Source organism: Tenrec ecaudatus, chromosome 3, assembly GCF_050624435.1.
Source record: "Tenrec ecaudatus isolate mTenEca1 chromosome 3, mTenEca1.hap1, whole genome shotgun sequence".
Classification (NCBI taxonomy): domain Eukaryota; kingdom Metazoa; phylum Chordata; class Mammalia; order Afrosoricida; family Tenrecidae; genus Tenrec; species Tenrec ecaudatus.
The window spans coordinates 174,620,754-174,647,878 of NC_134532.1; the positions used below are offsets into that span (position 1 = coordinate 174,620,754).

Consider the following 27,125-nt stretch of genomic DNA (forward strand, 5'->3'; position numbering starts at 1 on the left):
TGTCAGCATGTGCTGGTGAGGCTCCTTGGGGAAAGCCTTCCAAGAAACCCCAGAGGTGGAAAACTTAAATGAGACTCAGATGTGCTAAGAGTTATGAAAGACTAAACAACTAATTCCATTCTTAATTTTAAGGGTTGTTGTTGCTGTTGTTGCCATGTCTAAATACTGAGGTATTTAGAGGCTTGAATGTAATGAGTTTAAAGGCAACACACTTTTTCAGAGCACACCCGATCAATAAGACCTTAACAGGCATAATCAATGTAGTGGACTTTGCTGTCAACAAGTTCTCATTACAGGAGACTCTTGGTTATCAAGAGGTTAAACTTGCTGAGGCTCTGAAGGTTGGTAACATGGAACTTTTTCTATGATTAAGTTTGATTTCTAAGGTTAAGTCTGAGTATTGTGTATCACTAAGGTTAACGGTGCCAGAAACAGCAGTTGAATTAATATCTGCATTAATGCATGTATTAATGTACATTAACAGTTAATTACAATTCAGTTGATGTACAATTAAATGCACATTAATTGTCCCAGACGGAGCCATTGGATTAATGTCTGCATCCAGCCAACATCTTTCACTGCCTCCAAGTACGTTGTCAATAAAGATAGTAACCCTGTTGAAACACACAGACACACACACAAACACACAAACACACACACACAAGCAGCCGTGGTATTTCAGAAGTTAACTACTTGGTAGCTAATCTAAAGATCAGTGCTTCAAAAACACCAGCGAAAGACGTAGCAGTCTGCCTCTAACGGTTGATAGCCTTGGAATGCCCGTGGACAGTTGGACTCTGCTGACCATGTTGAATGAATTGGGATGGACTGCATGGCTGTGGGTATATACGCATACATGCGTGTGTGTGCATGTAAAAACAAACTCACTGCCCTCGAGAGAGAGTCAATTCTGACTTCTGACTTGACCTATAGGGGAGGGTAGCACTCTTCATGTGGGTTTCCAAGATGGTAACACTTTACCCCTTTCCCTTGAGCACCTGATGGTTTCTAACTGCTGACCTTGCTACTGTCAGCCTGAAGTGGGTCCACGATGCAATCAGGGCTCCTATAGTGTGTGTGTGTGTGTGTGTGTGTGTGTGTGTGTGTGTGTGTGTGTGTGCTCTTGCAGTGAATACTTTCTAATACTTTATAAATAACAATTACATGTATCGTAGAAATTCAGATACCTAAATTGGGAAGAGTCTTAGAGAAATCTTTGTAGTCCCACCCTCTTGTTTTTGGCCAGCAGAGTCATTTAAGCCACCTTAATTAAAAACAAAACAAAAACAACTGTCATCAAGTTGATTCCGACTAAACCAACTGGGATGGATGAAATTAACTCTCCTTGTTCATACGCTTTCTAAGAATAGACACTTCACAACTCTCCTTTGTAGTTCCTTTCAGTAATTTCTCACTCAGGACAGTCAAGATGTTCTTCCTTATGGCCAATCTCAACCTTGCTTCCTTTTCCAAATTAAATTTCCTCCAATCAGCTAGAAAGATATGTCTCAGGATAGAGGTCGAGTCTACCCTGCTTCACTATCTTGTGGAAGCCATAAGCACAATGCCTTAAGCAATAGAGCGTGCTTAATAAGTCTATTGTAACATAAATCTTAGTGAAAAAAATCAAACGTTTTCATAAACTGTAGACATTAATCAAGCCACTGTTTAACTATTATAAAATTTGACTCCAGGCTAAATGATATCAGTTCCTAATGCATTTCCTCCCAGGTTCCACTTGGCTAAACATTAGCCATATTTCATAGTCTTTGAAACCTCTCTGTTGAAATATTATTAGAAATAATGGTACTTTGTAATCTAATTCATTTAGTGATTGAAGTAACGCACACAGGAGCTGAAGTCTGTCTGTTTACTGAAACCCATTGCTCTCACGTCAATGTCGACTCACCACTGCCCTGGCGGGCCCAGGAGAGCTGACCTCAGGTTATCCACTGCTATCCGTCTTTACTGGAACGGACAACTCCATCTTTCTCCCATGGAGTGGCTGCTGGGGTCGAACCATCAAACTTTCAGTTGGCTATCCAACCAATTGTGCCACCAGAGATCCAGGAAGAGAGTCTACGTGAGTGCAATTCACAGATTGGACAGTCTTGGTTAAGTGACTTCACTTTTCTATGACTCAATTTGCTCATCTTTAAGATAAGGATGACAATAATCTGCACATTATACAGCTGCTTTATTGATTAAGTGAGTTACTGTTTGTAAGATACTTAGAATGGTACTTTATAGGTATTCTCAGTAAATTCAATATTTTGAGTACTGCAAGATAATTTTCCAACCTAAGAGATCATGTACTAGCAATGACTCCATTCATCTTTTTGAATACACTTGGTAATCTCCCTTTTACAGATGTTTTTCATACTATTTCCCCCCACCTAGAATATACATCAACTCCTAGTCCACCTTCTTAGATTATTATCTTCTGGATTAAGTGGCTTGGTTATACTTTCTCTTCTTGTGTCTTCAGGTCATCAGCTGTGGTTTCATTTTAGGTCATTTTTGGGGGGCAGATTGCCATTTGTGATCAACTATAATCTCCTAGTTTATCGCCCATAATTTACCTTTCAACTAGGGATTTTGGTTATTCCTTGGAGAAATGAAATAAAACTTAGAATTTTTCATAACCCTTCACAGTTCCTAGCAACTTTCTTTGTTCTTATAGAGAGAGCTCTTTATAAATGGAAGTGAGCTAGCAGATCATCTGTCTGTTGGAATGTCGATAAACTTAGGCGCAAACACACAGTGGCTTATTTCAGACACTCCACCTAATTCGAAGGCACAGCTGGTGGTTTCAAACTGCTGACTCATGTTGGGTTGTCCAACTACCATAACCCCCTGTGCCTTCAGGGCTCCTAATATAGGAGATCATAGCAAAAATAATAAAAATCCTAGCAATTAAGATGTGGGTAGTATTTTATAGTATGCATATATCCCATCCACTTAAGTATATATTTGTATATGATTTTTATCTTTGATTTTCACAGCTCACTGAAATAGGTACAAGGATTCTTTCGATTCTACATGTAATAGACAATCAGAGAAATTATGTAAATCATTTCTACTTGAGTATAAATTGGAGACATCATCCTGACATTTTGAAGGAATTTAAACTCATTCAAATATATCTTCAGGAATGTGTACTTGAGGAGAAAATTAGAACTTCAAGTGCGGGAGAAACTGGACTTAAAATATTGCCCACTAGATGCTGACTTTATCTCTGAGATCATCAAGTCATTAAAACTGAAAAAATTATTCCCATCACCTTACCCAAATGACAGCAGAGAGTCAGCATAGATACTCCAGCTCCAGAAAACAGAGTTGAGATCGTTGATTTCACATCTGGAACTATAAAATATTGGGCATCCTTGTCAGATCAAGCACAAAGCTTTTCAAGTGCAGAGGATCAGTGGGTGCCACATGAATGCTGTCTCAGCACACCTTAACCAATTTTTCTAGCTATTTGATCTCAGCTCTTACATGGAAAAATCTGCTGATCCTAGGAAAAGTATGAAAGAATTCCGATGCCCGCTCTTTTCCTCATGCCCGTTCCTAATCGCTGTCCCTTAAGCAAACCTGTCCTCTTATGTAGAAATTCATTCACATTTTTGGTGTAAAAACAAATCTGACAACTAGTGTCTTGCTTCCCTGGGGTTCTTTTCACTTTAACAGGAATTCAAGCTAAAGATGATAAATTATAAAATGATATTTCCATGGTGGCATCTCCCAGGAAAACTCGCAGTCATTGAATCAATTTTAACTCGCAGTAACCCCATAGGACAGAGGAAAACTCTCTTTGGGGTTCTGAAGCTGTGAATTGTTATAGAAGATCATGATCTTAACTTTCTCCCTTGGAGTGGCCAGTAGATTTGAACCACCAATCTTGTGGTTAGGACTCCAAACTTAACCCAAAACACCACCAGTGCTTCCCAGTTCATTTGAAATTGTCTTCGTAGATGTGCCTTGCCTTTTTTATACATCACCCAAAAGTCATTTGCCACCAAGCCAACACCAACTCATGGTAATCCCATATATGGCTGGACAGAACTGCAGTCCTCAACATTGTTAATGGTTGGTTCTTTAGAAGGAGACTGCCAGGTCTATTTTTCTGAGGTGCTCCTAAATAGGTTCAAACTTTCAATTAACAGTCAAACACCTTAAGCACTGCACCACCTAAGACAGCGGTTTTCAACTTGCGGGTCGCGACCCCTTTGGGAGTTGAATGACCCTTTCACAGGGGTTGCCCGATTCATAACAGTAGCAAATTTACAGTTATGAAGTAGCAATGAAAATAATTTTATGATTGGGGTCACCACAACATGAGGAACTGCATTAAAAGGTTGCAGCATTAGGAAGGTTGAGAACCACTGACCTAAGAGTTGCTCATTTGATTACAAATGAAGCTCCTCTCAGTGAGACTATATAAGAATTGTTTTTAAGTCAAAACAATCCACTGCCAATGAGTTAATTCCGACTCGCAGTGACCTTATATAAGATTTCCCAGACTGTAAATCTTTAGAAAGCAGATACCCGCATGCCCTGCTCTGAGGAGAGTCTGGTAGGTTTGTACTGCTAACCTCAGTTAGAGGACCAATGCCTAACCTACTATGACATCAAGATTGTATTGAAGAAGAGAAAAGTGAATTAAGTTTTACAAGTTAGTTTTGCAGAAACAAAGGTACAAATTCTTTAAAATATAGAAAAACTGACAGTGACTACTGGAGCAGACAATGTCCCAAGACATCTTTGTTCTGTACCAGAGATTTTGAACCCAGCAGGGCAAGTATCATCTTGAACTACCCTCCAAGTCAGTCCCTTCCAGAATTTCAGGAACTAAGTTATGAAATCCTCTTCAAACTTCCGGATAAAGTAATGTGTAGGAGTGTTTCCCAACGGGGTATTTACATAGCCTGGATCATCCTTACTGAAGCCTGACTCTGTGTTCCAGCTCTGTGAGTCCATCCACTCTCCACATTTGTCATCCTGTCGTCTCCCTTCCATTCCCTACTTCAAATGTCTGAAATTCAGCTCTCGCTACATTAAGCCAGACATTTTCAATTGACCAACAATAACCTTTGCAGTGAATATTCTTTCTTCTCATCAGCTTTAACTCAGTAGTCTGTTTGAATTAGGGTGGGTTGTTTTCCAAATTGTTTTATTGTTGTGTCTGTTTTGTTTTGTGAATGTGCTGAAGGTCAGAGTAAGAGATGGTTTTAAATAGTTTGAGGAGCCCTGTGGCTTAGTTCTTAGAGGCTGGACTGCAATCAGCATGGTCGGCAGTTCAAAATCACCTGCAGCTCCGCGGGTGACAGGCTGGGCTGTCTACTCCCGTGAACAGTTACAATCTTGGAGACCCATAGGGGTTTTTCGCTAGGAGTCAGCATTGGCAGTGAGCTTGGAGTTTGGTTCAATAGTTTGTGAAAGAATAGAATAGAAAGATAATGGAAATTTTCCACTAACTTTTTGATGTCCCCTTGCATGGAGGAAGAAAGGAGCTGGTAGAATGTGTAGGAAGAATTGTTTTTTAACCATCATTTAGTGATATAGCCGGTTTACTATATTTATGATAAATTTCCACATGGAAAGTAGCGGTTTTAGAGAAAAGTTGACATTGGAAAGCAAACCTACCATGTGGCTGCAAGCATAAAATTACAGCAAAAAAAAGGCTCTCTATTAGTTGATAGATGGATAGATAGATGCATACATATATAATCAGATACATACAAATTGTTTTTGTTAGTTTCCATTAAATTAATTGCTGATTCCAATTCCTGGGAGCCTTGGGTGCAGAGCAGAAAGGCCCCAAAGTGCTTCCAAGATTAACCTTTGAGAAGTAGCTCACAAGGCCCATCTCCCTAGGCACCCCTGGGCGTGTCCATCTCCCGAGTCCTTCAGCTAGTATAGTAGTTCACACATAACTATTAGCACCACTCAAGGAGGATTCCTAACACGTAGACATTAAAGACATAAATAGTTATAGGCCAGAAAGGTTTTTTTCTAACTTTATGTTTTCACATTTCATAAATTACTTTTATTTAAAATCCAATCTGTCTCAAAAAAAAAACCTCTCCAGTGAGACTGAATAACCACTGCTTCATATGTTTGATTTTTCTTTTTTCTAACAATGTTTAATTATTTTTAAAATATATAGATAACCAAATAGTTGCCAAATGAACATTTTCCCACAGGTACAACTCAGTGACACCCATTACCTCAGTCGTGCTGTATACCATTCCTGTGTCCTCTGCCAGGCTTTCCTCACCCTGAATGAAACGCAATCTCTCAAAATGCCTTCTCTCAAAATGCCATTAACCTGGTAGTCACCAGTCACATTATCCCACAGTAATTTCTTAAACGGTGATCAAAATATTGATGAGTCCAGTAAAGATTATGGAAACGTGTAATTGAATGCAAACATATCATTGGTTAAGATTGAAAGCAGCGATTCATTTTAAAGCAGCTGAAGAGTTCTGTTTTTAGAGATACATATAGGTACTATCCATATGTATCCATATAAAGCATCTCCGTAGACTCACGGGAAAGTCTCATTATTTTTCAATTACATTTTCCCGTGAGTTTTTGAAGCCCCTTTGTAGGTGCATATGTATGTGCTTTGATATTTGTCAGGAAGTGACTCTGTGTCTGTGAAACTGCCTGTGCCATGTGATGAAGCTGTTTCCATGGAAACAGTTCATGATTCACAATCCACATAAAAGAAAATTACAGATGAAGGTGTAAGGTAGACCTGATAGAGAAACTATTAATTTCTGAATTTAAAAAATTAAATACCATTATTACTAACATGCCTTTATGACGCTATGAATTATTTTATAATCTTAATAAATGTTATCATTATTAAACCCCTATAATAAGCTAGAAGTCACAGAGAGAATATAAAGAACATAATCCAAAACTTCTTAGAACTCATTTAGTGTATACCTGTGTAAGGGGATAGATAAAGTTAGTTAGAACCTTTTATGGACTGATTATTACATTATATTGAAGTTTTTTGCCTTTAAAGGAGTTTTTGATTTTAATATATGCCTCATCCAGTCTTCAACCAGCAGAACTTCTCTCTGATGAGACTACAGAAAGGTCTCTGTAGCCAAAATGTGATTTCCTGTGTGTTTTTAAGTAGACCCTGACATGAAAAAATGGTCTGGGCACAGGTAGGATTTAGTTGAATGGCATTGAACTGTCTCCATGAAAACTGCAGAGCTGTTTTTGTTAACGAGAGAAGTAGGCAGTCTTTCCTTGAAAATAATAAGCCTAAAGTAAAAGAAAATGAGTCATAGAGAATTAGAGTAGGCAGGGACCCTGAGCTCTATTCAAATCAGTTCCCCCTCCTTCAAGAAGGATCCCTAATAAAACCTTATTCAAGAATTCCCTCCTAGCAGCTTCTCTGAGTAATCCATTTAACAGCAACAGCAAGGTATCGAACCTCCAACAAAACTGTCGTACTTGAGAGGCCTTCACCCACACTCTGTTCCAGGAAAACTGGAGATGGTGTAGCTGATTGCCAACAGCTGCCTAAGAGTCCTCTTCTCTTTGAATAGATTTCTATAGCTACTGCTCTGCCCTCTTTCTCTTAACTAAATAATCAATCTAACGCCGCTTCGGGGTGTACCAAAGATGTACCCCACTATGCATTAACTTTTGATTGAGCAGATGCCCTATTTTCTGGATGTCATCTTATAGGGAAGGGGCTCTGTGGAGTTGTTATTTAAAATCCTTCCCGGGTAGACCGTCAAATGGTTCGGTGCTCTACACAGCTCCCAGGAGTCACTTTTTAACTTCCTGGCAAGCACGCTTCCTTTCTCAGGGTTTGCCGCTAGTCTCACTGGCACTGTCTGTTATCCCTGGTCTCATTTCAGCACAAATCACACTTTCTACAAGAACTCACACTGCTTTCATGCGATTACACAGGGAACGTAACGTTCCAGAAGGGTTCTGAACCACATCGGGAATGCAGCGGAGGAGCGAGCCACTGCTGCGCAAATGGGTTCCCCCCCATCTTCCTCCCCCTCACCCCCACCGCCATATGGATTTTAAAAGCAACAAAAGCCGAATACAAAGAGCCCTTCTTTGAGGAATCCTGTGTTCTGAATCCCATTATGTCTAGACTTTTCCTAGATAAAGCAAGATATTTGGGGGTAATCAAAGTTGATTTCATTCTACCCTTCACTTTTGGCAAACGCCCTTCTCCCATATCTCTGATGGATGCGTTCCAGGCTCCTTATGCATGCACTCTAGGCTTTCTTCTTGTAGAATGTCCTTAATTGTGATAAGAATTAGGAAATTTCCTAAGGAATTCCCACAGGTTTATTATTACAACTAGTTCTGATTCTCCATTCATTTCAGCAGTGACCTTGGAGGTCATCTTAGGCTTCTTTTCTCTCACCTCTATCACCCAACAAGTCACCAAGTTACCACTAAGGTTCCTCTGCTTCAATGTGTTTTCCTTTCTTCCTTATGTTTTCTTTTCCCTACTTATTTTCCTACTGCCACTGTCCTACTTTAGCCATTTATCTTCTCTCATCTAGACCTGGAAACATGCTCCTAACCCCCTAATTGGGAAAAGAGCTCTCACTTTCAGCCTTCTCTGCTTACTCCTCTATGTAGCTACCAAAATGAGCTATCTGAAATGCACTTATTTAAATCTTTTTAAATTTTTAAAAAGTTTTCTGCATTTTAAAATTAAAATCAATTCCCTTGCCTATCCCAGCATCATTCTACTCTACATACAATGGTAAGTAAGAACATGTTGCTATACTGCACCACTTGTCTGCCAGTTTGTTGTACTGCAGTGGCTTGTGTGTTGCTGTGATGCTGGGGTGGTTTGTATGTTGCTATGATGCTGGAAGCTATGTCACCGGTATTTAAAATGCCAGCAGGGTCCTCTAATGTGAACATATTTCAGGAGAACTTTTGGACTCAAAACGGACTACCAAAGGAATTGGCTGCCCACTTTGGAGGAAGCAGCCACTGAAAACCTTAGCATAGTATGGAAACATTGTCAGATAGAGACAGCCCAATGAAGAGAAGCAGAAAATGGTCAGGAAAGGTGCCAGAGAATGGGGCCCTCAGGTCAGAAGGCATTCACAATATGACTCAAAAGTAGCTGCTTTCTACAAGCTGAATCTACTAGCAACAGAGTAAAGTCTCTCTGTGGGGGTAAAGCATTCTAGACCTTCGTGTGATGATGAGGTACAACGCAAGGTGAGAAGAAATAGCTGCCAAACTATACTCATGATTGAGGCTAGGGATGTATGACATATGAATCTAGGAAAGTTGGAAGTCGTTAAAAATGAAGTGGAAGGCATAAAGGTCAATATCTTCGTCTTTCGTGAACTGAAATGGACTGGTAATGCTGATTTTTAATCAGAGTATCACATGGTTTACTATGGAATCAAGGAAATCACATTGCATTCGTCATCAAAAAGGACATTACAAGATATTTTGAAGTACAATGTTGCCTGTGATCAGATTATATCTATTCACCTTCAAGGAAATCCAATCAATACAACTTTTATTCAAATTATGCACAATCATCAAAGCTAGTGATCAAGAATTTGAAGAATTCTACCACTGACTTCAGTGGGAAATTGATCAAACATGCAATCAAGGTGCATTGATAATTACTGGTAAACAGAAAACAAAGAGGAAGGAATAGTGATTGGGAAATATGGCCTTGGTGATAGAACGAAGTTGAGGGTCACATGACACAATTTGTAAGACCAAGGACTTGTTCACAACAAATGTCTTTTTTCAACACAAAAGGCAACTACCCACGTGGACCTCTCCATATGAAAGACATAGTAATCAAACTGACATCATCTGGGGGAAGACACAATGGATAAACCCAATATTAACAACTAAAACCAGGCAAGGGGTAATTGCTGCTCAAAGGTAAGCTCAATTTGAAGCGGAAGTAAAATAAGCAAGTCTACAAAGGCAAAAATATGACCTTAAGTCTGTCTCACCTGAATTCAAAAACATCACAAAAGCAGATTTGACCCATTGAACACTAATTACAGAAGACCCGATGAGCTCAGGGAAGACTCGAAACCATCATTCATTGAGAACGATAAAGATCATTTTGGGCAAAAACCCAGAGTTAGAAAACCAAAATGGAAGAACACACCCAGCATATGTGAAACTGACAGAACGTGAGAAAAAAGTCAAGGTTCAAGAAGCAGCACTGGAAGATTCTAGGTTAAAAAAATATTGAACAGTGTGAGAAACATCGGAAGGAAAGGAAAGAACACAGAGTTGCTGTGCCAAAAACAGGCGACATTCCACGATTTCGGGAGGTAGCAGATAAGCAAGGAAAAATGACACTGGGGAGAAATGTTCGCGTTACTTGGAAAGCAGTAGCAAAACACACAAGGGTCTAGGAATTGAAGGAACATGAATTCAAGTGTTTCAACAAGCTGATGACGCACTGGAAGCACTTGGTCTATGCTAGGAAATTTAGAAGATAGGTACAATGCCAACTGACTGAAAGAGATCCATATTTGTGCCAATTCCAAAAAAAGGTGACCCAAAATAATGCTAAAGTCATAGAATAGTATCATTGATATCACACACAAAAAAACAGAAATCCCCCCCAAAACTGTGATTTCAAATCGTTTTACAAAACAAACCTTATCACCCTCAAAGTACTCTCCATTACACTTAATACATTTTCAAATCTGCGAATCCATTCTTGGAAACATTTTTCAAACTCATCTGTTTGGATGGTTGACAGCATCTCCCTTATTTTTTTCTCTACCTGTTCTGTGTCATCAAATCACTGTCATTTCATGTCCTTCCTCATTCATGGAAACAAAAAGAAGTCACACAGAGTGAGGTCTCCTGAGGAAGGTGTGTGGGGGGCAAATGAGGCATGATGATTTTTACCAAAAACTGGTACACTGAGATGGCTGCATGAGCAGGTGCATTGTCATGGTGGCAAAATCAGTTACCCATGTGCCACAAATCAGACCTGTTTCATCACACCCTGTAACACAATCTTTTCAGAACCTCTAAATAAAAATCTTGATGAACAATCTGACTGGGTGGAACAAACCCCAAGTGCACTATCCCCACTCACATAAAAAAAACCCCAAATGAGCATTGTCTTGATATTTGATTTTACTTGATGAGTTTCAGGGGGCCAAGGTGACAATGGCGTCTTCCACTGGCTTGACTGGTGTTTGCTTTCAAGGTCATAAGAATAGCACCGTGTCTCATCACCTGTAATGACCTTAGAAAAAACTCTAGGTCGCTTTGGAGCTGTTGGTTCAAAGCAGGGCATGTTCCTCCCATTCGAAACTCCTTTTCCTGGTCAGTCAGAACCCGAGGCACAAATTTCTCAGCAGCCCTTCTCATTCCCAAATCTTCCATAAAAATTTGCTGAACCGAGTTCCACGCAATTCAGTTAACTTCCCCATCTCCAAGAGTCCGTCATCAGTCTTTGAGCACAAGTGCATGAATTTTGTCAACACTTTCGTCTATTGGGGAAGTTGACGGACAGCCAGAATGAGATTTGTCATCAATCAACATTTCACCTATTTTTGAAATGAGGATATTACTTGTACACTTGAGTTTTTCCCATAGTGCTGTCCTTGTAAACTGTGTTCAACACACAACAGTTTCTGCAGCATTTTTTCCCGAGCAGGAAACAACAGTTCACAGTCACTCACTGTTCTCTTAAATCAGCCATTGTAAAAATGTTTAGAAAATAATGATAGCAACATATGCACAAACATGCTTGATACAATTAATGTATGGATTATTATAAGAGCTGTAAGAGCCCTCAATAAAATTATCTTTAATAAAAATTTTAAAAAGAAAAGTAAATCTTGATGGAGGATATGTTGAGAAACATTAGTTTAGCATTTTGATACTTTGTCTAATAAAATTTTATATTAATTTGTTTTAAAAAAAGAATTAAAAAACAAGGTTTGAGCAAAACTGCTTTTACAACAAATTGGCTGTGACCAAAGAGAACCTTCCCTGGCAACACCACTGGGTGCACTAACTCAGAGCGAGTTGCTTGATGCTCACACAGCAGAAAAAATGTGCACTAAGAAAGCTCTGGCCAGTGGAGCTTTTTTACTTTTTTTTTTTTTTTACAAATAAAATTTTGTTTAAGATTACCCAAAAATAGTCAAAGCAACTCATTGACAAGGAGCTGCCAAAGGTTAAGGCTGCTTTTACAAGAGGAGATGGAACAAGGGATATCATTATTGATGTCAGATGGATTGGGGCTCAAAACAGAGACTACCAGAAAAATGCTGACTTGTGTGTTATTGACTATGCCAACACCTTACTGTGCGGATCATGAGAAACTATAGATAGCCTTGAGAAAAATTGGAATCCAGAGCATTTTATTATGCTCATGCAGAATTTGTACATGAATTAAGAGACAATTGTGCAAACAAAATAAAGACATACTGTAAGTATTAAAATCCAGAAAGGAGCGTGTCAGGGTTGTATTCTCTCTTCATACTTATTCCATCTGTATGCTGAGCAAATAGAGAAGCTGACTTAAACAAGGAAGTGTGTGGCATCAGGATTGGAGGAAGGTTTATTAACAACCTGCGATGACACAACCTTGTTGCCTGAAAATGAGCAGGATTGAAACACTTGCTGACGATCAAGGACTACAGCCTTCAGTGCGGATTACAACTCAATGTCAAGAAGAACAAAATTCTCACAACTAAACCAACAGTTAACATCATGATAAAAGAAGGAAAGATTGAATTTGCCAAGGATTTTGTCTTGCTTCGATCCTTAATCAATGCTCACAAAGCAGGAATCAAGAGATCAAAGAATCATTGCATTACATAAATCTGCTTGTACAAGACCTCTTTTGCGTGCTGAAAATCAGGGGAGTTACTGTGAGGGCTACGATGTGCCATACGCAAGCCATGGCCCTGCCCACTGCCTCATATGCATGTGAAAGTTGGACACTGAATCAGGAACACTGAAGAAGAATCTGTGCATTTGGATCGTGGTGCTGGGGAAGAAGACTGAAAGGGCCATGGTCTGTCAAAGGACAAACAAATGTGTCTCAGAAGAAATATGGCCCTAGTGCTCCTTAGAGGCAAGGGTGTTGAGACTTTGAGTTACATATTTTGGGCATATTGACAAGAGAGCTCAGTCCCAGGAGAAGGACATCATGCTCAGTAAAGTCGAGGATCAACCAAGTGAGCTAGATCCTTGATAAGACCTATCTGTCTGCAACAATGTGTTCAAATATAGAAGCAATTGTGAGAATGGTGCAGGACCAGGCAGTGTTTGGGAGCAAACTCAAGCACAAGCACACCTCACAACAAATTGTAGATCATGTAATTCTTCAGGGATGAAACACCATTTTCAAGATTGTACCGTTCTCAATGGCAAAAATGTTGAGAAACTGTAGCTTCATATTTTGATCATCTTGTTTGATAAAAAAGTTCTATTATTTTGTAACAAAACTTTTGACTTATCTTCCTATGGATGAGGCGCTTTTGACATAACTTAAAATATTCATTTACACTGGTTTTGCAAACCTGCTTTTAGCATCAGAGTTCTTGATAACAAGACTCCTGTGTCCTTAAATTCTCACAATAGGGCAATACTCCTGCTCCCAGAAGATTCCTTTCTGTGTTCAAGCAGCAACTACCTACGCTTATGCCTTTCCCTTCACTTGGAAGTTCTTTCTTCTCCTTTGAATCCTACTGGCAGGCTAACAGCCATTCTGCATGAAGCCTCATTTCAGGCATTACTTTTTCACCACTCTGCTTTGCTCCCGTAGGACCCTATTGATGCGTGTCTGCGTGTCTCTCTCAGAGTATCTACCACATTGTTTTAACGTAGATGCTTAGGTTTGCATTATATCTCTACACTATAAAGTCTTTGGAGGTATGGTACATATTTCAGTTGTATTTCCCTGTTGCTCAGTCTAGGGAGACATGGCAAATATTAAGAATTCAATTTGTGTGTGATTAACTGCAGCCTCCCCAAACTGAGTTATGTATGAGTGTTTCAAAATAGTCCTACAGATTTGTTCCTACTCAATATTAGAGACCAAAGTAAAATAATTTTAAAAGAACTGTAAGCTCCAGAAAGGCAGAAACCACTTTTGTGATATTTACTCGAATATTTAGATGAAACTTCTTTGTAAATGTCCTTTCACTTAAAATTCAGAATATTAACTTCAAATTAACAGGTTGTATTGTAGGAACAGATGCAGAACAGGCAGCCTTTAGGGAGGAGAAACAAAAGTGAGGACTGTGTGGATTCTCAAAAGGGGTAATTATGGCTTGCAGAAAGAAGGCAAAAGATGACAGTCTAAGGCCAAAATTCATTTGCTGAGTCCCAATGGGGATAAAACCTTGATTTCATTCCCTCAGACCATTGACCAGAGCTGAGAACGGTCTTGCCCTCACACAGAGTGTGCTGGAAAAATGGATTACTGAAGCCATCAAACTCACCTTCATTGCCATCCCATCCATTCTGACTCACAGTGACCCTGTAGGTGGAGGTTGAGTTGTCCCTTTGTGTTTCTAACCTTTGGGGGAGTAGATGCCCTCTTCCTCTTTCTCCTGCAGAACAGCTTGTGTGTTTGAGGTGCTGACCTTGGGGTGGGAAGACTAGGATGTGGTCCACTGAGACACCAGGCTCCTACTGCAGATGTAGTTAGGTGAAATTTTATCATTTTATATTTTTTCCCTTTTGATCCATTTTTATTTGTTTTTTTTGTATTATTTTCTGATTTATTTTTAATTGAGGTTTTTCTGTGTTTTATATTGTCACTATTCATGGGCTTGGTTTTGTTTGTTTTACATGATTTTCTTTATGTGAAATTGAGGACAGGTCAATCTATAAAGACAGTAACAAGATTGCTAGTTCTTTAGGCCTATGGCACTGGAGGTAGGGGAAACGGAGCGCTAATAATCGTGCGATCAAGAATAAAGAAAATGTTCTAAAATGAATTTTGATGATGATTGCACAATGAAAAATGAAGTTTTATTATTTATGTCTAAAAATAATAAAAACTTTTAAATACAAAAAAAATAAAAATGGATCATTTGGTTCACTGTGACCTCTTCTTTAAATGATCACCGCTAATATGAGCTCATTATAAATCCTTTCTTAAACATTTTGCCTAGTGCTGAGCAGTAGATTGTTTAGTTCTACTGATTATTAACTGCTATCCCTTTCAATGGCAGTCAAAAGACTTCACAGAATGTATGATAAGCCGAAAACAAAAGTATTCTAAGAGAAAGAAACTCAGTCCTGGTACTATGAATAATATGATTCCTTAAAGTAACTAAAATGTTCTCATAGTTTATGGGAAAATCTACGTATTCATCTTTCATCAGCTAGAAGTATATCCCTGCTTATCTTCCTATTATCCTCTAGTATAAGGATGTCATTAAAACCCCATTAAGGAAATTCAAATCACTTGGAAACATTCAATAACATTAATTTGTCTTATGAAATAATTTACTTCCATACTAATGCAATTATTTCAAAAAGCCACACTTTGGAGAATATCAAGAAAAATAGATTTTAAATAACTTAGAGAATTAATACTGATAGTCCACACTGCGATAAATATCTTACTTTTCTTCTTTGTTCCCAGACCACTTAATGGAAGGATGCAAGGTAGGTTGGGTAAACTCTTTGGGACTCCCAAAACCAAAAGAGAAAACCGAAATTGATTGTTGCATAATTGATTCCAACTTATAACAACACTATAGGATTACAGTCTTTTACAAGCAACATGCCACATCTTCCTACCAGACAGGGGCAGATGAGTTCAAATCACTGCATTAACATGCTTAACTCCTGCTCCGATGGGACTCCAGCAACTGCAATCGACTTGATTTCAATGGATAGCACTTGTATAGAAGAGAGTGGAACTGTTCCCTAGGGTTTCCAAGACCATACATCTTTACAGGAGCAGTTTCATATTTGTCCCATGGAGGAGCTGATGGTTTGGACTGCCAGCTTTGAGGTTAGAAGCCCACAAGGGTAAGAATGCGTACTCTACTACACCCCATGGCTCCTTTAAAGGTCCCCGCTGTTGAAAACACACAGGCTCTCTCTTTAACTTCCAGTGCTGAGTAATCTCTTAGTTTAGGAACGGTGAAGCAATGGTCCCAGTTTGAATACAATGGAAAGGATCAAATGTTTTCAATTTGGTCTTGGCTCCAAAATGCAATCCTTATAGGACAAAGGTGATTTGGAAAACCACTCATGATCCAACTCATGTTTCTTATTGTCGTCTCTGGGAATGTGTAGGAAAGAACAAGTTGGACGACAACACCATGAACAATTAAAATAATTATTCAAGAACGCTCCGGGTTGGAAAAGACCCCCACGTTCAATTAGCAGCCAAATAATAGGGGAATAAGGAGAACAAGAAAACGGGTGAGGTATGTAAGCCTTTAGGAATCAACTCTTTAAGATCAAATGCGCAGCAAATACCCAATGACAACATTCCGAAGGATTCAGAGAGAAAGGAATGCTAACAGGAAAGAAACAAGAAGCAAGAGGATACGTGATGTTAAAATGTTCGGCTTGCCATCGGTGAGATGAGATGAAACCAACGTACGTAAATTGTTCCATGGAATGCGGGTGTCCTCTGTAAACTTTCATCCAGATTGTACATGATCGTTATTACAATGATGTTCCGTGTTCCTAAGAGATTGCCCTGTTTTGCAGTCAGTGGGAACTCAATAAATGTTTCTTGATGGACATGTAAACTAGGAAGAGTAAAATGAGGAGAGAAAGAATCTTTATTTTGACCCATGCTCTACAATCTTTAAAGATCAAAACTTAAGTCATAGTATATATGAGCTGGAATGGTGTTAGCAAGAACGTAATTACCTTCACTTTACAGGAGAAACCTGAGGCTCATAGAAGTTAAATAACTTGCTCAAGTTCTCAAATCTAAATACTAGAATTTTCTTTTTTAATGAATCTACTTGTTGAGACCAGGCCCTGGAGTCAATCTCCATGATTTCAAATCCTGACAATGCTGTTTCTAATTGTATTACTTCTGAGCAGGTTATTGTACCTTTTTGAACATTGTTTTCTCCCTCTATTGATCCGGCTGGAATAGAAAGGGCGTGGTTAGTGGTTACTGCATAGTCTTCCAGCAAGGCCTCAATGAATTACTAACATAAACATTCCGTAGCCCCACCTTACATGTAAGAAGTATTCAACAAACATTGTTATTTCTTTCTTTTTTATATGCTTTAATACATCTTCAGGACCTGTAAGCCTAAAAAGTGGTCCTTCAAATGTAAATTAATTTTTTTAAATCTGGATAGGCTTCTTTCATTGTGGCTTGAAGACATTATAGATATATAGAGATGAATATATAGATAGATAGATGATAGATAGAGAGATGATAGATTTAGAAATACATAGAGAGATATACATGTTATTTCCAAACAAAAAGCATAGGAAAGATTTTCCTCCCTAGGCCACACCAGATGTTATAATATTATAAGTGCTTCCAACAAAAAGACTGTGTGCTTACTTATATAGGAGAATGTATTTATATCTTTATTTAACAGCTGATATCCGTCCCTGCCTTTAAATGCTGCTGACCTATTTGCTCCGTTTGCAAAGGAAATTCTATGATAACTTCAGAGACGTTCCTGACAGCAGCAGTGGTGTGTTGAGGCCGGTTTACAATGCTATTGCCAGCTCCTCCATGGGGGAAACCTGTGTAGTGTCTTCTATTCTGAGGAAGAAAAGTCATTGGGTGTCCTGTAAAGCAGCAGGATAGTATTGTAGGAGTTGCTAAGCTTGGCAGTATTTCCATAGGCACCAATGAAGGTCAGCTGCTTCGCAAGTATCCAGTTAAGGAAGATTGCTGAGTATTTTAAGTCAAGTCCCTTCATTCAGGAGCTAGTGTTTAGTTGCTTCTCATCAATTACTGAACTAATTTTCTCTTCTGAGCACAGCTACCTGTTGAATGAACTGGCAATTAACTTGAAAGTTCATTTTAACTCTTGAAATAATACCAACCCTACAGCAAAGTAAGCGAGGGGGGGTCTATTTCTTTATCAAGCTACACCTTAGAATAATATACCCTTAGGTCTTATTGCTCAGAGTACAGTCAAAGCACCAGCCCTGACTGCGCAGTTTCTAAGCACTCAGCTAGCTGCTACCCAGCTAGCCCCACCCTGGGGATCTGTTCCTTTTGCAGAGAAGACAGGCTGGCAAACTATCGAGGGCAGTGGTGCTCTGTCACACAGTCACTGTGGGTCAACATCAACTCCATGGCACCAGACACCCATCATAGCAGGAGCTTGTTAGAAACGCAGTACGCCAGCCCCACTGCACACCTGTGATTCTGGAGCTGCATCGTAACAAGAACCCAAGGCAATTCAGGTGCAAGTACACTCTCTGGAGCACTGATCTAGAGAAGAGGGAGGGGGCGGGGGGCGAGGAGCAGGGGGGAGTGACTACTCTAAGTTATCCAGGTGATGACAAGTGGCCCTAACTGAAGTGTGTGGCTGAAATCTCCTGAATCAAGTATTTAAACAAAAAGTAACAGTCTCACTTAAGTAGATATTTGGTTAATTTTTTTCCTTTTGGGCGTTTTATAATATCTTCACGCTTTAGGACTTTGCAGGGGTCTTTTTGCTGTTCGTTACAATGCTTAAGAGGGCATTCACTGTAGCAAGCACTCTCCTCTTAATGGAGAAACAAGTGAATTAATGAGCGAGCGCGCTCTATTATTGGGCGCGGTTTGGATTTAGTCCTACGTTGACTCAGGACTTGAAGAATGTAACTTCTTCTGGAAGTGACCACTAGGTCCATGGTGTCTTTGAAACAGAGAGAACTGTGGTCTCGGTGTTCAGAGCCAACCAGTCAACAAAAATCAACTCTTCGTGATGATCAAATCCAACCACTTACATCCTAAGAGGAACCTGCCATTGAGATATTAATCCAAAGCCTTCAATTGCTCGCTTGCAGGTAGTTACCGTGTTTCCCCAGTCGGTGACGCCAAGATTGCACTTGCTGACTACAATCTGCCTTCTACTGAATTGCCAGTAGCAGGTGTTAGTGGTCACGTTAAGGCCATGTTGTGCGCGGAGTGCTTGTAAACCACACGTCCAATAGCTCTGCTGTCAACTGAACATTCAAACCACTAGCCCATCCCCCGAGAAAGGTAGATGTGGCAGTCAGCTTCAGGACACGTGTGCAACCTTGGAACCGCGGCAGGGAGTCCCACACTGCTCTGCGGGACAGGTGAGTTGGAATTGACTACCCAGCACAGGGTTTGGCTCTTGGTTTATTCGATTTGGGGTTTGTATTGTTGCGTGTATGTTTTTAATCGCCCTTGACCCCATTCGCTCCCTATTAATCCTTGGTTAGTTTATTTGGTTTTTATTTTGGAAGAATGCTTGGTTGTGTGTATAAGTATATGACTTGGCAAAATAAAAGTTAAAAGATCAAGTATGCAAAAATGTTTAAATCACAGTAGTTTGTTTGAGCTGACTGCTAAGAAAATAAGCATGGGAACCAGCAAGCATATGCATAACCTATTTCATACCCGAAGAAAGCCCCTTCCTGATTTTAAGAATAATGATGTTGTTGTTGCTGTTGCTGTTGTTGTTGCTGTTGCTGTTGGGTGCATCAGTCGGTTCCAACTCATAGCAACAGAACAACAGAACTAAGACACTGTATATTTGTACATGATATTACTGCCTGAAAAGTCTTGCTCCCAAACATATATAATATGTTAGGGAGTAAGAATTTTGCCTCGGAGTTTTTTCAATCAAGACTCAGAATCGAGCATTTGTGACTGTAGTGATTCTCTACTATAGATTCCTTTTTCTTTTTTTAATCCTCTTAATTGAGAGACTATGTGATGTCCTGGAGGGCCTGCATCAGAAGACAGTCTCAACGTCCTGCTAAACCTCCTGACAGGCAATGCTACACACAAGTCTGGAATCATATTTTCCTTATGATAGCATAGGGAAGGAAGCACTGCAATAGAACCTAGTATCAAGCCTATTAATTTAATGCTCCATATCACCATTTCAATTTCCCAGCTGGGGAATTAGTGATCATGATGCTATTTGTTATAAGTACATATAAGCACTACTTTATTCTCTTATTCTGAATTTTCTTAAAATCTATTCTTAAAGTGCATTCTTATTTTTTATTAGTTTTTGGCTTGTAAGTTATCTCCAAAATTTCTAATAGCATGCTGAAACCTGATTAATAAAAACCGCAACAGGTTTCATTTCATGCGGATTGATTCAGCCCTCCTTACGTTATCCAGAAACAAAAGCAAACTACAGCCAATTTTCACTTTCCCAGAACTAATCATCAGACCCCTGAATATTAATTTCTTGTTTGTTTCCATTTTTCTTAAGTTTATTTCCAGTCTATTTATTTCAATGCTTTGTCATGGATGGAAGATAATCTATCTTGGTAGTTCTCACTTAGAGGAAAAACAACAATAAGTAAATCCGGTTAATTATTTTCCAATTTTCAATAGCTTCCATTTTTCCATCCTGTCCTTAACATCATTATGAAAAATCTAGTGGATGTTCTGTTAAAATGCATTTTTTTAACGTTTGGAGGATGTGGCTGAATGGGTATTGGTTTTAATTAAGTGCAGATGACCATGGTGCAATGGGTAAACGTATTGTTCAATCAGTGTTAGCTGTCTCCACAGGTCCTGCAATTAATCCAATCATTTTCTTCAGGTTAAGTAGGAATTCAGTTGAATAAACAGATTAGAGAGAGTTTGCTGTTGTCGTGATTATCAGCGAGTTCTCTATCCAACTTTTAAAAATGGAACAGGTATATGTAAATATAACCCTGAGCATAATATATCCATAAAAATTCTGGATAACATGGCACCTATACAGCAGAGTACAGCACTGGCAAAGGGACTCATTGCCCTTTGCGCTTTCTGGGTGTCCCTCTTTTGTTTTTAATTATCTATATGGGTACTTATATAGTGGCTACATACATTATTGTAATGGAAAACAGTACCACTTATCTGCATGAAACAAACAGCTGGTTAAACAAACCCATTGTCTAATTTGTATACTTGTAATATCATGGGTTGAGCATGATTTTTACATATGCATAAGGGATTACCTGTAAATAGTGTGTTTGGGTTTGCTTTGTGAATAGAATATATGAAGTCAGCCTCAAAAATCCTTGCCAGATGAGAAAATACTCCTCTTGCGTTGTTTAAAAATCTTTCTTTCTTAGGTAGAATGACCAAAGATTTTATGTTAAAATAGAAATTTATATAAACTAATTAAAACAGGGGGTATTTAGAAACACAACATACATAAATTTAATTGTCAAAAATTGTATTCTATTAGTCAGTAGTATAGAAGCATATTTTCCCCTGGCATAATATGAAAATCAATTGTCTTACACCGTTGCTTTCTAAAAAACACAACAAAACAATACCCTAATGGGGAGATGAAAAGCAATGTGATAGCCTTGTAACTGAGGAGTGATAAAATTCCCAAAGATTTTCATCTTTAAATATTCAGGGTGTCTGAATTTCCTCTGCCACAATTCTCTCTCTCTCTCAAGTGGAATAAAAATGGCTTTTTTTTTTTTTTTTTTTTTTTTGCGCACTGGATCTCGCCTTTCCCTGGGTGGGTGTTTCCAGAAAAGCAACAGGCTTTTCCCCTCTGTCTTACAAGAAGCAACAGTTAGAAACTCTAACAACTGGAAAACTGCTACCCACACTGGTTAGAAACAACTAAAAAACACAGCCTCACCCCATTTTGCACCCGCTTCAGAAAAGAGGGAGGTAAACAGGAAAACAACTAAGAGACTATTGACCGCTTTGAAAGGACAGGATTCCTCACGCCCCCTCCCCTGCAGAGGCTCTTTCAGGTTCAAGGTCTGGGGCCAGCGTAGGTTTGGAGAGCGGAGAAAGGCAGTGAGACCTCCCTTGCTGTCTGAAGTCAAACTTGCAAACGCCGGGAGACAAATCCCCGGGCCCCCGCGGGGACAATACAAGTCTCCCCAGAAGCCGGCTGGCGCCCTTGGCCCAGGGGCCGGTTCCGCCGTTCCTGCAGCCACCGCACCGAGCTCAGAGCTGCAACCACGACGGCGTGCTTGGCGGCGGGCGCCGGGCTCGGCCGGGGCGCGGGCTGCCCCGAGACCCCCGTCCGGGGACCCCGTGCAGGCCGCCGGGCCGCCGGCAGATGGTGCCCTCGGCCTCGGCACCCCCGGAGGAAGCCCGGCGACGGGCACGCTCAGTCTCCGCCCCACTCGGGCGACCAGCGCCACAGTCACGGCGCTTCCCAAAATAGTGCGGGGCACGTTTGCTCCGGAACGCCGCAGTGGCCGGCGTGGGTGTCGAAAACACGGAGCCCGGGGGGCCACGGCCGGGTGCTCCGGAGTGGGACCCGGGGCAGGGGCCCAGGGGACCGCCAAGGGGGCGCAGAGGGCATGCCCGGGGACGGGTCCATTTCGCATCTGCGTAAGCCGAGCCGCCGGGCCCATCGCGCGGCCACTCACCATGTTCACTTCGGAGACCATGTCTATGCTGGCAACGTCGATCCGCATCCCGACGTCCACGGGGGGCCCTGCGGGGAGGTTGGAGCACGTTTGGGACATATTCTCCGAGTGCCGGGGGGCCTGGGGAGAGGCCGGGGGCTGCCCCGCGCCCTCGCCATTCTGAAGCCCCCCCCCACCCCCATCCCTACAGGGGACAAGCAGGTATAAAAGCACACGCGTGATGCGGTGACTGTGCAGAGGGTGTGTCGGCCCGGGGAAGGTCGGCGCCGCTGGGGCTCCAGCCACCTGCCGGTGGGGGGGCCAGGGTGAACGTGTGTGTGTGTGTGTGTGTGTGTGTGTGTGTGTGTGTGTGTGTGTGTGTGCAGAGTGAAGTGCCTGTGTAAGAAAATGACACGTTTGGGGCTTGTGTGTGGGTGACATGTATCTTTGACAGAAAAGGAGAACTAGAGATGGGTTACAGGTTGAAAAAAAAAAGATGAAGCATTACCTCCAAAGTCTGGCCGCAAGCGAATGTCATATCCTTTGAGCAATCTGTCCACCGTCTCTTTCACGTATGACATGTTGCTCGGCTCATTGGCGCTGAAAGGAAGAAGTAAGAACTGGATTCAGCATCAGCCCAAACTGCCAGAAGACCTGAAACCCGCCAGGCACACCTACTCCCAAATAGCAAGCGGCGGGAGACAGCAGGCAAGTGAAACAGGAAAACGCCACGGGTTAACGGCAAAGGAAAGACGGGTTAAAAGAAGAAGAAAAGGCATTCAACACCACCGGCTCACCTGTGTGCACAGCAGACCATGGCAACCATCACAGGGAGCGAGAGAAGCCCCAGACTCTCTCGGTATTGTACTGTCCACATTACTAACTCTGATGGAAGAATTCTCTTTTCTGCGAAGATTCAAGAAAGGCAACTTAGTCCGCGGCAGGGCAGTAATTCCCGAATGGACCTGCGCATGCGCACAGAGTGATCGCTACCAAAAGACACCTTGTGCCTTGCAAACAATATTCCTAGTGTGGAACAGGCAACAGATTTCAATCCCTTTAAAGTTCCTGTTTGCTGTGCTCCGGGTCCTCCCAGCCTGCTGTTTCTGAGCACGGGACCCTACATGCCTGTGTAGCCTGAGCTTCCTCTGGGTGTTGGTGCTTCGTTGCTATGTTCATTTCCTTTCTGCCCTCAACCTGTTTTTTTTAACTCTGTTTCCAGGGATCTGCCAGAGGCTGCCTGCTATTGGCATCTTTGGTTGACAGTCACGGTGGTCCTAGAATAGGGAAGTCAGGAGGCGGGCTGTTCTCCCCCCAACCCTGACTGGTGGAAACCAGTGGGAATAAAAGGGAAGGGGCAGAGGAAACCCAGGAGAACTCCAAGAGTCAGGTCCACGTGGGAGGTGTCTAGGACATCTGGCTTACTGTTTTCCCGGGGAGGAGGAGGTGGAAGGAGAATGTGGAGGAGCAGCCAGCCAGCATCATGTCCACTCACTCCCCAGCTTTGCTCTCCTTTTCCTCTCCCCTGCTCTCTGCCCCATCCAGAGGAGGGGAGCAGAAAGCCAAAGGACATTCCCTCCTTTTTCTTGGGCTCCCCAGTGCAAGTTCCACTTTTGCTCAATCTTTTCAATCTTACTATTATTACTGAGCATCCATACGCTAAGCTTCCTGGTCTAGAAGTTTGTTCGTTTGTTGGACAGCATAGTAATAATCAAGTAATTTCATATTGAATAAATTAATGATTTAATCGTCTTTACAGTGTTCTAGACAAGGAAAGATTTAGAGTTCTTGAGCTGGAGAAATTTGCAGATTCATAGAGGAGCAGAAAGAAATACGACAACATTTATCCTTACTCTGGATAGTTTATAGGGCAGCATTTCCACCAGGAAGAGGCACAGGTGGTTTTCAGAGGAGGTAAAATTTAAAGGGGCAGAAATGTGTGTGTGTGTGTGTGTGTGTGTGTGTGTGTGTGTGTGTGTGTGTGTAGAGGAGAGAAGGCAGGGCATTTCACAAAGAGGGACTATCACATGTACTATGCTAAAAATGTTAGTTGCCAATGAATGGACTTCAAATCCTGGGGGCTTTATCTAACATTGCCTGGTCCTACACTCTCACAATTATTGTGTGTTTGAGCCCAGCCTAACCATACAAACTGGTGTTTGAGTTGCAAAGTAATAAAAAATGAGCAACATTTCTATCGGATGAGTATGTGCCAGGTATTTGATACTTTACCTAGGTTATCTCTTTATTGTTACTATCCCCATTCTATAGATTGAATCAGCGTAATGTAATTAGCATTAGATCATACTGAGAAATGGTGGAATCAACATTTCAAGAGATTCTATGGTCCTAACCTCTCCTCTAGAGAGCCCTGGTGGCAGAGTGGGTTATAAATTGCACTGCTAACCCCAAAATGAACAGTTTGAAACAACCAACCACTTACTGGGAGAAAGAAGAGACTTTTTACTCCTATCAAGGTTACAGTCCCTGCAAAACAGTTCTACTCTGTCCTATTGTGATGCTATCAGTCTAAACTGACTTGATGGCAGTGAGGGAGGGGGGGAGTGAGTGAGTGAGTGAGTTAGTTCGTGCTTGCATTGATGCCAAGTGGGGGCAGGGTTGAGAAAGAGCCTCTATTAAGGTAGCCCAGTCAATTGGGATGGCAAATTGAGTGGAGCTGAGTGGAGCTGATGCAAGGTTTTAAAGTTTTATTGGCGCCATCAAGAGGTGGAAACTGTCAGAAAGATTCTTAAGAATTTCATCATTTACACAAAGGTGCACTTAACTTTCTACAAAGGCTAATTTTATGTTCTGACTTTAACATCACAATAAACTTGTGAACAGTTTAAGTCATGCTAAGGAAGCTTAAACAAGCACTGGAGACATTTCTTGGCTAGAGTGCTATGGCTTAATTACATTGCTTTGCATTCTTTGAAAGGGCTATCTTTTTTTGAAGCTATCCCTTAGGGAGGGAAAGGGGGAACCAATCACAATGATTGACTTACAGCCCCACCCCACCCCCAGGGGAACAAACAACGGGGAAATGTGGGTGAAGGAAGACAGCAGACAGTGTAAACTATGAAAATAAAAACAACTTATAAATGATCAAGTATTCATGAGGGTCCGATGGGGGAAAAAGAGAAGCTGATCCCAAGGGTTCAAGAAAGAAGATGTTCTGGAAATGATGGTGGCAACACATGTACAAATGTGCTTGATACAATTGGTACATGGATTACTATAAGAGCTGTAAGCCTCCAATGAAATTATTAAATTTTTATAAAGGTATCTTCTTAATTCCCATGCATATGCTCCTCACCTGAAAGAGAGCAGGTCTACACTAGAGAATGGAACACTTGTCTATGGCACCGCTTTTAGCAAAAGCCAGGCCGTGGAAAATTATAGGTGGTGAGGTTGACCTGCTTCATTTGTTAATTCATTTAGTCCACACATATTTATTGAACATATTGGATGTGTCAGACACTGTGCTACATTGTCAGTTTAACCATATTTAACCATATCTAACTCTCTTGTTCCCCAAAATGGACCTCGGTATAAAAATTAAGTATAAAATAATTAATATTTCAAATTAATCTGAAAACAATAGCTTTTTCACATAGATAAGACAATTGTGTCTTTGGAAAATATTTTATTAGCGGGGCATCTAATAGATGATACATCTAATATAAAAATTCATCATTTAACACATGAATATTGAGCAACTTCTATCTATGATGCATTTCGGCAAAAGCATCAAACTTAAAGGAAAATATTAAGAGTTCAAGATAGTTTTCAAAATAATTAAGAAAGATACTTACAAAACACTTCCATTAAAATAAAAGTAATACCGTACTAGCTCACTAACTCACCGTCATCGAGTTATTCTAACGCACAGTGATCCAGTAGAGGGCTTCTGACGTCATAAATATTTACAGGAGCAGACAGCCTCGTCTTTCTCCCCCAAGGGGTTTTGATGGATTTGAACTGTTGACAACTCTGTCTTTCTCCCACAGAACTGCTGGTGGTTTCAAACCGACCTTGCAGTTAGCAGTCTAATACTAGCCACCAAGGCATCTAATGTCACACTAGAGATATGATACTGCAATAAGATGATTAACAAGTGTGTAGATATACTTGTGCATGTATATGAATTTTAAAACAAGTAAAATATTTATTTAAGTCTTTTAATTCTTAGAAGTTTTTTGCAATGTTATCTCAAAAATATCCTAGTATTCAAAGATTGCAATAAAGATTTTACTTTACTTTTTAACATGTCACAAGAAATAAATGCCAAAAGACCAAGAGCCCAAGAGCCCCTCTCCCTTCAGGTCCCTGCCTTTTAAGGGTTCCCGGGGGAGGTGTGGTGAACGACCCCAGATCGATCCCATTGGCTGAATTGCAATTACCCGGCCCAGGTGGGCTGCTCCAGGTGTAACGCCCATCTGGGCCCACCCGCGGGAAAATCCAGCTTTGTCCTTTGCTGGCTATCCTGGGCATGCGTAAATGGACTTCCCAATTCCCTAGGCTAAGCTACCTAACAGAATTGACACACTAGCTGCAACTATGGGGTCAAACATAAATACAATTGTAAGTCACTATTGTTTTAAAATTTGCCCTAC

At 40.8% G+C, this 27,125-nt stretch overlaps 1 protein-coding gene across 2 annotated transcripts in view; it reads right to left on the bottom strand.

The window, feature by feature from the left end:
* Positions 1–23,386, bottom strand: part of GABRB1 (gamma-aminobutyric acid type A receptor subunit beta1) — a 491,054-nt gene extending 467,668 nt beyond the window's left edge. For both annotated transcript variants that reach the window (XM_075544978.1, XM_075544976.1), the window contains exons 1-3: positions 23,307–23,386; positions 23,018–23,109; positions 22,531–22,598 (exon numbers count right to left, since the gene is read on the bottom strand). In XM_075544978.1, the coding sequence (XP_075401093.1) occupies positions 22,531–22,598; positions 23,018–23,109; positions 23,307–23,386 (240 nt within the window). The remainder of the gene's footprint in view (positions 1–22,530; positions 22,599–23,017; positions 23,110–23,306) is intronic.
* Between the last annotated feature and the right edge of the window lie 3,739 nt (positions 23,387–27,125).